The 13,892-nt window shown below is 32.3% G+C and overlaps 1 protein-coding gene across 1 annotated transcript in view; it reads left to right on the top strand.

Annotated features, from left to right (window-relative positions):
* Positions 1–12,538, top strand: part of exoc4 (exocyst complex component 4) — a 211,238-nt gene extending 198,700 nt beyond the window's left edge. Inside the window, exon 18 of the mRNA NM_001030134.2 lies at positions 12,301–12,538. Within this exon, the coding sequence (NP_001025305.1) occupies positions 12,301–12,538 (238 nt within the window). The remainder of the gene's footprint in view (positions 1–12,300) is intronic.
* The last annotated feature ends 1,354 nt before the right edge of the window (positions 12,539–13,892 follow it).

Genomic DNA, 13,892 nt, shown 5'->3' on the forward strand with positions numbered 1-13,892 from the left:
TCAAGTTTGAAACTTGTATTTTATTAGATTTTTTATTTATTTGTAAATTAGATTTTTGAACAAAATTTAGTAGAGTTTTTTTACTGTTTTGGAACTGTGGGTATAATGTACACATTACATTTCAAAATTGTCAGCAATTTCACCTTTTTTAAACTTTTAATGCAGTTTATTTCTTAGATTTTTAGTTAGAAGAAACTGTCAAAACTTTAAGATAAACTCTTTTTTGAGTATGAATAACAAATACTAAGTTATTAACTATTATTTTGTTAATGTAAGTAATTTTCACATCCTTTCTTTGTTAGTTCATACAGTTTCATTTTATAATACTTACATTTACATGATTAAAATCCAAAGTTATATTTGCATTTGTTGAAACACTATCACAATGATTAAATGCTTTACAAGTATCTGCCATGTTAACTAATGTATTTGTGTCCTTATTATTTAACAAAAGGAAAGAAAACCCTATTGGTGCATCCTCAATTCTTATTTGTAGCAATTTGTATTCTAAATCGTTGTTCAAGAATCCTGTTTGACATATTAAGAAATGTTTTTGAGCACCAAGTGAAAAAATTAAGTTTTATTCCTGAACATTAAACTTTACAGACACAGAAAAAAATGCCTTAAAATATATGAATATATTAAAAAAGTGTTTTTTTAATCTATAAAAATATTTTACAATTTACTGTTTTATTGGATTTTCCATCCTGTAATTGCAGCCTTAGTGAGTATAATTTGTAGTGTATGTACATAGATAAATATCAGTGGCAGTTATCTATATGTAAATAAGCAATTTATAATAGTCAATGGGATGACTACCAATGAGAGTAATAATAATAATAATAATAATAATAATAATAATAATAATAATAATAATAATAAATATTATTGTTGTTGTTGTTGTTGTTTTTATTCTTAAAAATATTTACTATAATCTCATTGCCTGGTTAACAGTTCAATGGTTTAAAAAACACAGAAAGTCTGGAATAAATTGACTGTAGAAAGTTGTGGAATTCTAAAATGTAAAATGTGTAACCTTCATGCTATTTTGTGGAAACCCAGCCATTCCAGATATTTTGATCATGTTTTCTCTCTTCTGCTATGTGAAATCTAAAACATGCTTACAGATTGAGGAAGGAAAGGTGAATTTGCTAGGAAATTCACAGCTCAGAGACGGGCTGACTGACATGCACGGGTCAGGGGTCGAGCTGTAGGAAAAGCACCTGTCTTGTGAGGCCATTTGTAAAAGTGTGTGGAAAAAGGACATTTAGCCAACGTGTCAGGGTGACGGCTGAGACTGTTTACACCACGGCTCCTCTGTGCTCCTGATAACCACAAAGCAAACCGCCTGCTACTCTGACAGCACATTGCTCTTTCTGCGTGTGTGTATGTGTGTAACATGAGGCTTTTCTCCATATCTGTTTTATTTAATCTAACACTGCGTCCCAATTCGCATACAATGCATCCAAAATAGTATTAGAAAATTTAATTAGTATGTCCCAAACTGTAGTAGTATTATTTGGCTATTTAGAATAAGGATCAAGTTTATTGGTATAAATTGTTAAAAACAAATAAAAGAAAACTGTTCAAACTGTCCATTTTCAAGAAATGTGTTTTTTAATTGATCTAATAATTTAATCAGTTCAAAAAGTGAATATATTGTATTATTTTATATTGTTTAATAAATTGTCTGCTATAATTTAAAAAACCTGAAATTGAACTTTAATATTATTATATTATATTATATTATATTATATTATATTATATTATATTATATTATATTATATTATATTATATTATATTATATTATATTATATTATATTATATTATATTATATTACATTACATTATATTATATTAAATTATATTATATTATATATTTTTACATTTTATTTTTAAAAACTCTCAACTCTATTTCTAGAGCACTTTCAACTAACCACAATGTGTACCAAAGTGCTGAACATAAAAATAATTAAAACATGAAAACAAGAAAGAAGCCAGAAAATAAGCGTGTTTTCAGTGACCTTTGAAATGACTTCAAGGTAGGAGATGTTCTTAAGGAGAATGGAAATTCATTCCTAAGTCTTGGAGCTGCTACTGAAACAGCTGTATCACCTCAACATTTCATGTGTAATTGCGGAACTGTCAATTAAAGTTGATTCTTCGAGCAAAGAGATCTCACGGGTTGATGTATAGTAATTGTATAGCTCTGAAATATAACCAGGGGCTGAAATAGAAATATTTTTTTAATCAGATGAAAATGTATTTGAAAAATTAAGAAAATGTATAGAATTTATTTCAAATGAAAAGTCCCTGACACTGAAATTGTTAATGTAATCCTCATAATTGATTTATTTATGTAAAGTTAAAATAAAGTAATAATGTAAAGTTAAAGTAAAAATTCAAAACGTTATTTAAAGTTCTGAATATTTTGGCTATACTTTACTTAGTTAGTTAGTTAGTTAGTTAGTTAGTTAGTTAGTTAGTTAGTTAGTTAGTTAGTTAGTTAGTTAGTTAGTAAGTAAAAAAATACACAAAGTGGACATTTTTTATAGTGTATATTGTGAAGGGAGATTGTTTTTCTGAAACGCAGTAAAATTACCATTATACCATTATGCATGAGGACCATTTTAACTCTAAATTGTTATTTTAAAATAAAAGCTATTATAAACAACACCTCAGTCCATATACAGTATATTAAAACACAACATCAATGTATACAAGCTAAAACAGGGTCTTTTGCATTTTCAATATGTCAATTTTCATGAATCAAAGATGCCAGAATTGAGTGGACATTGATAACCGTAATAAAAGTTAAATGTTTTAAAACAAAAACATTGGTCACACATTACAATAAGGTTCATTAGTTAATGCATTTACTAACATGAACTAATCATGAACAACACCTGTACAGCATTTATTAATCATAATTAAACATGTACTAATGCATTATTAACATCCAAGTCCATGCTTGTTAACATTAGTTAATGCACCATGAGTTAACATGAACTAACAATAAACAACTGTGTTTTCATTACCTAATGTCTACTAACATGAATAAATAAAGTAGTAAATGTATTGTTCATTGTTTGTTCATGTTAGTAAATGCATTAATTAACATTAACTAATGAACCTTATTGTAAAGTGTGACCAAAACATTAAATAGTTAAAAAAAAATCTGTGTATGCAAAGACAGATATATAGAAAGATACATAGTATCTCAATGATAGCAAAACAGCACAGCATCGATTAAAGAACATGAGATGAAAAGTAATGTTATGCAGTTCAGTGTGCTGAATCATGATTGTAAAGCCTTGCATTCATGAAACCTGTTGTGAATTCATTCATTTTCCTTACTTTCTTTCCATTTTCCTTAGTGCCTTATTTATCAGGGGTCGCCACAGCAGAATAAACTGCCAACTATTCCAGCAAATGTTTTATGCAGTGGATGTCCTTCCAGCTGCAACCCAGTACTGGGAAACACCAATACACTCTCTCAGTCACAAACACACTTATACACTACGGCCAATTTAGTTCATCCAATTCACCCATAGCGCATATCGTTGGACTGTGGAGAAAACAGCAGCACCCGGTGGAAACCCACACAAACATGGGGAGAACATGCAAACTCGCAGAGAACACACAGAAATGGCAACTGACCCAACTGGGACTGGAACCAGCGACCTTCTTGTTGTGAGGCGACAGTGCTAACCACTGAGCATTTTTTATTGAAGCAGTTTTACACTGACCTCTTGCCCAAACACGCTGCTGACGAACAGACTAGGAAAACATGCATTGCTTATTAGACATGTAGTTCAAGGAGACACTTACACAAGAGTATATGCATACACATATACACACACACAAAGGCCTTTACATCCTCTATTTCTGCTGCAGAGGCACATTTGTAACGGGGTGATAAGAGCTGAATGTGTTTTGACCTCATCAGTACAGGCGACTCCTCTGAATCTCTCAGAAAAGACCTGAGCCAGCAGGACTCCTATCAAACTGCCACAGTCCTGCAAGGTGCTCGACGCACTTCTGACTCCAGTGGCCCATTTTATACAAGCTCTCGCCTTTAAAGGTGCAGTGGTGGAAAATGGACAGTTTTTTTAGTTATCATGGAGCAGATTTAAATACTAAAGCCATGCCAGATAGTGTAAGTGTTTGGGGTTGTGAACTTCAGAATGAGTGGAAAACATGCAAAAGAAAAAGAAGAAAGATTTTTTTTAAGATTACTAACGTACTATTTTAGTCTAAATAAATCTTATATAGAATTTAAAACAGTGGTCTCCAACATTTTTATGATTGCAGACCAGTCAATGCTTGACAATTTTACTGTGGACCAGGGGGTTGGTTCGTAGGTTGCTATGCGACCTTCAACCATTTTTTTAGACAAAAGCTGACAAAACATTGCTGTCACTCTGATACAGGTTTTATTTATGGAGAACATTACACAGCACTGCAGCGTTTTGGTGTTCTGTGTTTGTCTGAGATCATTAGTCAACCTAATTGTGTATATCCCATACAAGCTGAAGCTGATCGGTCAGTTGTCATGCGACTCGCCTCCACCTCCATTGGAAATAACGAACTTGCACAAACTCTAGAAAAGACGTGCAAACGGCCCTTAAAAAGCTGCCATCATTTGTGCTCTCCAGCAGTTGATCTTCTTGCACAGACTTGGTGGATTCACCTGATTTGTTGACAAATGCATTGCAGATCTATTCATTGGCAGTTCGATGGTCCTTCACTGGGCCTTTTCCTCTTAGCAAAGACACTTTCCAAAGAGATCTGTTTCTTTCTCATTTTGCTGCTTATGGGTTAAATTTGGGAGCTCAAGTGACTGAGATGCAAGCAAGAGACTGTCATTTTTCAAAATAAAACATTATTCAGACTCAGTTTATAAACAAAATGGAAATAACGAATGATTTCTTGTGCGACCTAGTACCAATTGATCCACTGACTGGTACCAGTCGACAGCCAGGGGGTTGAAGATGACTGATTTAAAGTGTGTTTATAATTATTATTTTGGGTATTTACCATTCTTTCTGTGTATTTTTTATGTATGTGACTACTATAATGCTTATTTTTTAATCAGTCAATCTATCAGTTGTATCATTCAATTGTACAGAGAAGGTAGGACTAGGGTTATATCTATAGATCGTAAAGGTAAATAAATTGAAAACAGCATGTTATATTAGTATCAATGAGATACTATTGAAGTTTTACGAAAACTTGATTTTGTTGTAATTGTACATTTATATTTTAGTACAAATTTTGTGCAGTAATTTTGTATTTTTGTTTTACTAATTTTGTTATTATTTTAGTAAATCATTAATGTAAATAAAATAGTATTGCTTTATACAGTAAAATAAGAAACATGTTATTTGTTTGTTTTTATAGTTATAATTGATTTTACTTTTAATTTACTTTAATTTAATAGACTACATGAAAATGAAAATAAAAATTAAGAAAAAAACACAATTTTTCATTGACATTTTTATATTTAATTAAATAAATTTATCAAATTTCAATGAAATTTTATTTTATTTTAGTTAATGATTTTATACAATAAATTACAAAAAAGTTAACTAAATGAAATATCTTAATTATTTATGTTTAATGCATTTATTTTTCTTTTTTATAGTTATTTTTTTACTAATTATCAAGTTATTATACAGTTCTAAAATTAACAAGTTTAAGAAATTAAGATTTTTATTATTAAAAAAACAACTGCATTGCAATGCCCTAGCAATCATCCTACACCCTCACTTTTACTAACGTCACACACACACACATACAAATGTGCATGCATGCACATCTGCTAAACCTTCATGATGAAAACTTCTTTAAGAACTTGGAAATAATAGAGTTGGCCTTACGCCTTAATATCGCTGAGCTCTAATTCAGCAGATTAACACTTAACACAAAAAGCCCTAAATGGTCACAGCATATTCAGCCAGATTCATGAAATAAGATTCTGAAATTGTGCCAAAAAAGTGTGAATGTGAGCACAAGTGCAGCTGCAGGACAGAGGAAGGCCAGTTCCATTAACCCCCATTCATCTCTGACAGAGAGAAAACACAGTCATTTATAACCGGTCTGACAGTACAGTGTCCCAGTAACCCTTCCTGCACCGGGTGTTAATCCACAGACCTGCACTGACTGCTCATTAACACTCAAAACAGGACACAATCTCACACACAGCACTCCGTATTGTATGAAGCAAAATCAACACCCAAATTACTCAAAATTTTCCACTTTAATAGGAGACTAGCTAAAAACCTTTATACAACGCAACATTTAACACATTCATTTTGATGAAAATCTACTTTTGTAAGCTTTGTAAGCTGTTTGGACAGAACTGTGTGTATAGTGTATCCACTGTTATATTGTAGTGATATAAACCCAACAAGTCTATTTTTTTTTTAAATTTCAGGATCTTAAAATATGACCCAAATCCCAGTGATATTGAGGCTCACTGCAACGTGGCATAGGAGTGCGGTTTGCCCCACCCACCGAAATTAATTGACAGGCACCATGTTTCTATAATAACACGTATACACATGTCCACAGAACTTTAAGTGGGATTAAAATAGTTTCTACAATTCTCTGTGAGTTTTATAAGTTTAAAATGTTTTTAAACAGAGCACGTTTGTAATAAATACAGTAAAATCTAACTTTCTAATTCTTAACCGCTATAATCACCATGGCTATGTGTGACACATGATAAACTTACTTGGTATTTTTGACTTATGAGCTGTATTTCAGCTTTATCCGAGTCTGTCTCTGTCACTGACTGCTGTTTATCTGACGTGGGACGGTGGGCAGGGAGTAACTGTACAAAAAAAAGCATTACAAAAACATTATGAACATTAAATAAGTAATTTTTAAAAATCAATCATGAGCTAAACTATAACAATATCAGTGTCAGTAACTTTTAATTTTCCAGTTATGAGTTTGTCTTTTAATAAGATATTATAAAAAATAAAGTACGCAAACATATATATATATATATATATATATATATATATATATATATATATATATATATATATATATATATATATATATATATATATATATATATATATATAAAATAAAACTACACTTTTACTATTATTTTATTATTTACAACTATTTTTATACATGTTTTACAATATTACTATATTTCTGTTGATGAGTATAGTGTAGTATAGTATATATATATATATATATATATATATATATATATATATATATATATATATATATACAGTTGAAGTCAGAATTATTAGCCCCCTTTTGATTTTTATTTTCTTTTTTAAATATTTCCCAAATGATGTTTAACAGAGCAATGACATTTTTACAGTGTGTCTGATAATATTTTTTCTTCTGAAGAAAGTCTTATTTGTTTTATTTCGGCTAGAATAAAAGTAGTTATTAATTTTTTTAAAAACATTTTTGGGACAAAATTATTAGCCCCTTTAAGCTAATTCTTTTTTGGATAGTCTACAGAACAAACCATCATCATACAATAATTTGACTAATTACCCTAACCTGCCTAGTGCACCTTATTACCCTAGTTAAGCTTTTAAATGTCACTTTAAGCTGTATAGAAGTGTCTTGAAAAATTTCAAGTAAAATATTATTTACTGTCATCATGACAAAGACAAAATACATCTGTTATTAGAAATAAGTTTTTAAAACTATTATGCTTAGAAATGTGCTGAAACAATCTTCCCTCCATTAAACAGAAATTGGGGAAAAAAAATAAACAGGGGCGCTAATAATACAGGGGGCTAATAATTCTGACTTCAACTGTATATATATATATATATATATATATATATATATATATAGAGAGAGAGAGAGAGAGAGAGAGAGAGAGAGTATATTGACCTTACACTTACTCTGCACACACACAATACATACACATGCAAGCAAAAGTACATGTATTACCATAAATACTGTATACTGTTCTTTTTTATTAGAACAAAAATTTTAATTAAAAGAACATAAAGTTAGTAAGGTTTTCTAAATATGTCTGGCTTTAAATATTTTTTATACTAGTGCCTTTACTTTTAATTATGTTTTTGTTTCAGTAATTAAATTTTTTAAATTGTCAATCGGTTCACATAGTTTACTTTAGCTTGATTTCAGCTATTGAAACAGTTTTATAATATAATATCATGTAATGTAATATCATAAAATGCTTAAAGTTGATAGAGAAACCGAAGTTAGGTTATTTATTTTTGTTTTTGCTTGATTTTAGCTATTAAAAACATTTTAATATAATAATCATAAATATTTTATAATAATTTTATTTTTAAAATTGTCAATCGGTTCACATATTTTATTTTAGCTTGATTTCAGCGATTGAAAACATTTTTATAATATACTATAATGTACAGGGTGGGCCATTTATTTGGATACACCTTAATAAACTTATTGGGAATTTCACAAAAAAAATAATAATATATGTGTGCTTGGTTTTAAATTTAACTTTATTCTTTCATGAGTTATTTACAAGCCCCCTCACATATACTAATGTGCCACAAACAGGTTGTTAATATCAAATACCATTCCCATTTTATTAAGGTGTATCCATATAAATGGCCCACCCTGTTATATAATATATAATATAATATAATATAATATAATATAATATAATATAATATAATATAATATAATATAATATAATATAATATAATATAATATAATATAATATAATATAATATAATACAATATAATACATCACGCTTAAAGCTGATAGAGAACCCAAAGTTGGGTTCTTTAAGGCAACATAAAGCATGGAACTGTATATTTGTTTTTCTTTTTTAAGTTTGTTTGTTCAATCACAGGACCAACTATGACATTCTCAACACTTCATTTCACACACATTTAAAAGCATTTAGCGAAACCACAGTGATCTGCTAATCTGATTAACTCGGTGGCTTTTAAGAGCGTCTCCTTTGCTTTCCTTTCCCCTCTTCTTCCAATCCTGTCTCCCATTAGAAGAGAATATAGAGCAGGAACTGAGAATGCACCTGTGTGTGTTTTTCCGAGTGCCATTAAGTTTTAATTAGTCTGTTTCTGTGTGTACAGCAGTGCATGCAAAGAGTATTAAGCAAATTTATGATGCGGTGAAGGACGCTGGGAGATGTATGTTGGCGTGAAGGGAGACAGTGAAAGAAAAAAACTTGGATCAGCACAATTCATTTCCCCCAATTTCCAGCATGTACAATATTAAAGCCATTAAGGGCTGCTTCTGTCAGCGCATTCTCAGCAACACATTAGTTAAGAGTTAAGAGAGAGAGAGAGAGAACAGACCCGAGATGCTCCTCTCCATCAAACACAACACACATGCTTGTCACTGCGGTAACAAATGGCAAAGCTTTGCATGCAAAAGTGCATCTCAGGATGTTCCCTCCTGCTCGGCGGGTCTGATTTTCCCATTATTGGGAGCATTTTTGCAGATGGGCTGCTCTGTCTTCAGAGGCTCTGCTTTAAAGTGAGGTGAGCTTTCAGATGAGACAGGCTGACCCTGGTCTACATATGAGAAAGCACCTGGAGGAGTGCTGGGATGGCAGGTGGAACAGGCTTGTTTACAGAGATTGTGAAGGCAAAAGGCAACCACTCCTGTGGAGGGATAAGTGGTATAGAAAGCACATTTTAATTCAAATTTGACCATATGTGTAGTGACCACACTGATCTTTTGGAGAAATAGCAATAAACCTAGACAATACTTTTTTAGATTTCAATTTGATCATGTAAACTAACCAGCTAACAACACTGTAAAACCCAACAGTCAGGTAATTCTAAGGTAGTTCTACTCATTTGAAAAGAGTTTTGAACTCAGTGTTGAAGGTAATGTGTTAATTAAATACCTCATTACTTCAACTTAAACGGAGTAAGTTCACAGTCGTCATATAGATTAGTTTTTAACTCAAATGGTTTGTAGCAATCGGTGTCCTCAAACGGTTTGAGTTGCCTTTACTTTTTGGGTTTTACAGTGCAGTAACAGTCACTTTGATAAAAATGCACAGTTGAATTTTCATCATCAAAAGTCGACAGAGCAGAGATCAACATCCTCTAATACAACTAACAACCATTAATAAACAGAAAAAAGACTGTAAACATGAAATACGGAACCTGTTAGTTAACGGATATTTTCTACCGTGTTGTACACAGCCTAAAACGCATGATATTTAACCATTTACACTCACTGGATATTGGCATATTTTGTCAGCATCTGTACATGCAGTGCATTGGTGTAATGGTCAATTGAGAGGGTCTTGATGAATAAGGAAATGATACGCAGTAGTGTAGAAGACCAGTCAGACAGCGATTGGGGATGGTCGTTCCTCTGTTTTTAAACATATTCACTTCAGTGTATCTACACTGTGTGCATAATTATTTGGCAAGTTGTATTTTTGAGGATTCATTTTGTTTTTGTACAGTGCTCTTGGGCAATCCAAAATGTTAAGAAACCCTCAAACCTGAACATTTAGGTAGTGAAAGTGAAGTTTTTTTCTTTCTTAAGAGATTGTACACGTATACTATTATTAGGCAACTATTATTGTGCAGAATTGCAAGATGCTGGCAAAATATGTGCATGCCCATTGAGCATCAATAGTTATGTATCATGCGTTTTATAATGTGGATGGAGATACAAACGCTAGTCTGGATGAGGAATGTTTCGTTCTAAACACCAATTTAAAACAAAGACCCACTAGTGTAAACCTTATACAGTGCTCAGCATATACTGTATGAGTAAACCCATGACAAATCTCTCTCTTTTTTTCTTTTTTATACTTTTATTTTAAAGTTTTTTAAGTACAGCAAAAAAACAACAAACAAACAATATTGTGTCAGAATATACACACTTTGCTGGTAAATATATGAATTGCCATACATGTGGGTTCAGCTGTTGGGGATACAAAATGTAGTGTTACACAGTATGGAGGCATCAAAACGTCCTAAAAGGTAGTGTGCCAGTCAGTTTTCATGAAGGGTGCTGGATTTGGATAGAGCACGTTTCAGGTGTAAGTATCCAAGAAAGGGTTCCCAGGTAGCAAAGATATTTTCGTTGGAATTAGACCTGATAAATCTGAGCCTTTCCTAGCGGATAACAGATCCATTAACCAGGTTCGAAAAGAAGGAGGTAAAGGAGATTTCCAGTTTTTTAGTATTAGCCACTTGGCCACAGTCATGCCTAGAGTAAGGGCTTGTTGTAGATGTTTCGGAAGGGTGAGGGAGTGTTCTGAAATACCAAAAATAGCAAGCTCAACAAATATCTCTTTTAATTTAATATTTTATTTAAAATGCTATACAATATCACTGCAAAAATTGCTTTTCTTGCTTAGATTTTTAGTCTTGTTTCTAGTCCAAATATCTACAAATTCTTAAATCAAGAAGCATTTTCTAGACAAGCAAAACATATTGTCTTGTTTTAAGAAATAATATGCCAAAATGAATTGAGTTTTTCCTCAAATCAAGCAAAATAATCTGCCAGTGGGGTAAGCAAAATAATCTTGTCTTTCGATTTGTGATAAGGTTATTTTGCTCACCACATTGGCAGATTATTTAGCTTGATTTAAGGAAAAACTCACTTCATTTTGGCATATTATTTCTTAAAACAAGACAATATGTTTTGCGTGTCTAGAAAATGCTTCTTGATTTAAGAACTTTTAGATATTTGGACTAGAAACAAGACAAAAAATTGAAGTAAGAAAAGCATTTTTTATTTTTTTTTGCAGTGATATTTGTGTATATACGTTAGCCAAATCTGGAGCTAATCTGACAAAATAACTTTCGATGACAGTCCAAAAACTAGTATACAAAAATTTATATGTTTAAGAAAAAATATTAAATTAAATATTAAAGAGGGGGGGGGTGATAAAAAATATATAATATTTAATTTTTGCAATGTTTTACTTGAAATTAAATGTTTTATCTTTCTATTTCTAAATATATTCGGTGACTAAAATATTATTTTAATTATTATACATGTTTAATAAATCTGTTTTGATCAAATGCACCAAAATACATTGCCTATATTCACTGAGAAATGGATAAAAATATGTTTTTTCAAAATGGGGTCTACTCATTTAAGCTGAGCACTCCGTTTAAAATTTGTTAACCATGGTTCCAATTTTTATCAATATATATTAAACATAGTTTATGGAAAAATAATGTGCGGTTGGATCCTAGAAGAATGTTCAGCGACCAGCTTGTTCCACACAAACTCCATCACACAACTCTCCAAAATAACACAACTCCCTTTTATTCTCTCTCTCTCTGTTGTCTCTCTCTGCAGGCAGTACTATGAGATGCTGTATAACACCGCCGACGAGCTGCTGAACCTGGTGGTTGATCAAGGGGTGCGTTACACAGAGCTGGAGTACATCAATGCTCTGAGTCTCCTCCACCGCAGCCAGACAGGTGTAGGAGATCTGACCGTGCAGAACATGCGGCTGCAGCGCCTCAAAGAGATCATATGCGAACAGGCTGCCATTAAACAGGCTACCAAGGATAAGAAGATCACTACCGTATAGACCGGCACGTCTAGGGGTCTGCTTTACTGCCGGTCGTTACTGTCACAGCTTTGAGTCAAGTCATACTACAAGCAAACCGTTTCATATTGGCTTTATTTCATCTTTATATATACACACACACACACACACACACACACACACACACACACACACACACACACACACACATAAACATATAGAAGGCAGTCAATCCCTTTTTTTCAAGCATTTTGCAGAGTGCATTTTCGTCTAATTTTCTTACTTTATCAAACCGCTGCTCTCAATTATAGAATCGTTCCTGTCTGGCCCCAAGCCTCTGCCTGGAATAGCAGATGCCAGATTACAACGGCAGGCAGTTTTATCAGGCAAAATAGAAACAACTCACCCGTCGCTTGTTGATTTGTTCTGCCGTTCAAGAGCGGGAATCGGATTTGCTAAACGCATTTAGCATTTCTTAAATTTCTCCCTATCTGTTGCAGGTATAAAGTCCACATTTATTAGTTTCTCCTTGTCGATTCAGATGCTGTAATGATATCAGAAGTGGATTTGTGGATTCCCCAAGTGCTTAAACAGGTAAAAAATGGGGGATTTTTAGAAGTTAAAGGTTAAATGCCGACTAATGTTGACCAGATTTAAAACCTCACACATGCTGTGACCTGATGAGCAAAGATTTAGCATGTTTAATTGGCACAGAATCACCAACATCGTTCCAGCAAAACCAATGTTGCAGTGTGAATTGGCTTTAAAGTGTTAGTTCAAACTCAAATGAAAATTATCATCGTTTACACACCATTGTGTCGCTCCATATGCATAAACCAAATGACAGTAATTTAAATCTGAGAGATTTCAATCCCTTCATGAAAACGTTTTTCATTCATTCACTCCAGAATATGTCAACAATAAATACACACAAATTAAGGGACTTTAAATCTCCTGAAGAGGCATAATACATTTTGTAGAATGAATATATGAAGAGTTCAGATGCAAAAGCCTCTAAGTACCATCTGAAATTTTCTACTAAAATTGTATTTTTTTCAGGATCCTGTGTTTATTTACTTTTAAAATGATGAATATTTTATTTTCATTGCCTTTAAAGTGAAATAACTGACCATAAACATGAGAGGCTGAGTAAAATGCAAGTTTTAGAACAAAATTTGCGACGACACTGAGAGGCTTTTGCATCTAAACTCTTCATATGAAGATTGATGAACAAACTCAATCGAGTTTGCTTCTTGTGTGTGAACAAGCCTCCTTGGTTGTTGCAGAATTTTAGACATGCCATGCGGCATGCAAGAATGAACCCCATTGGTTTTCAGGTATCAAGCAAGCATGTTTAAGCGTCTACATCCAAATACGGATGCTGTAAACATTCTAA

Source organism: Danio rerio, chromosome 4 (assembly GCF_049306965.1).
Source record: "Danio rerio strain Tuebingen ecotype United States chromosome 4, GRCz12tu, whole genome shotgun sequence".
In the NCBI taxonomy this organism is placed as follows: Eukaryota; Metazoa; Chordata; class Actinopteri; order Cypriniformes; family Danionidae; genus Danio; species Danio rerio.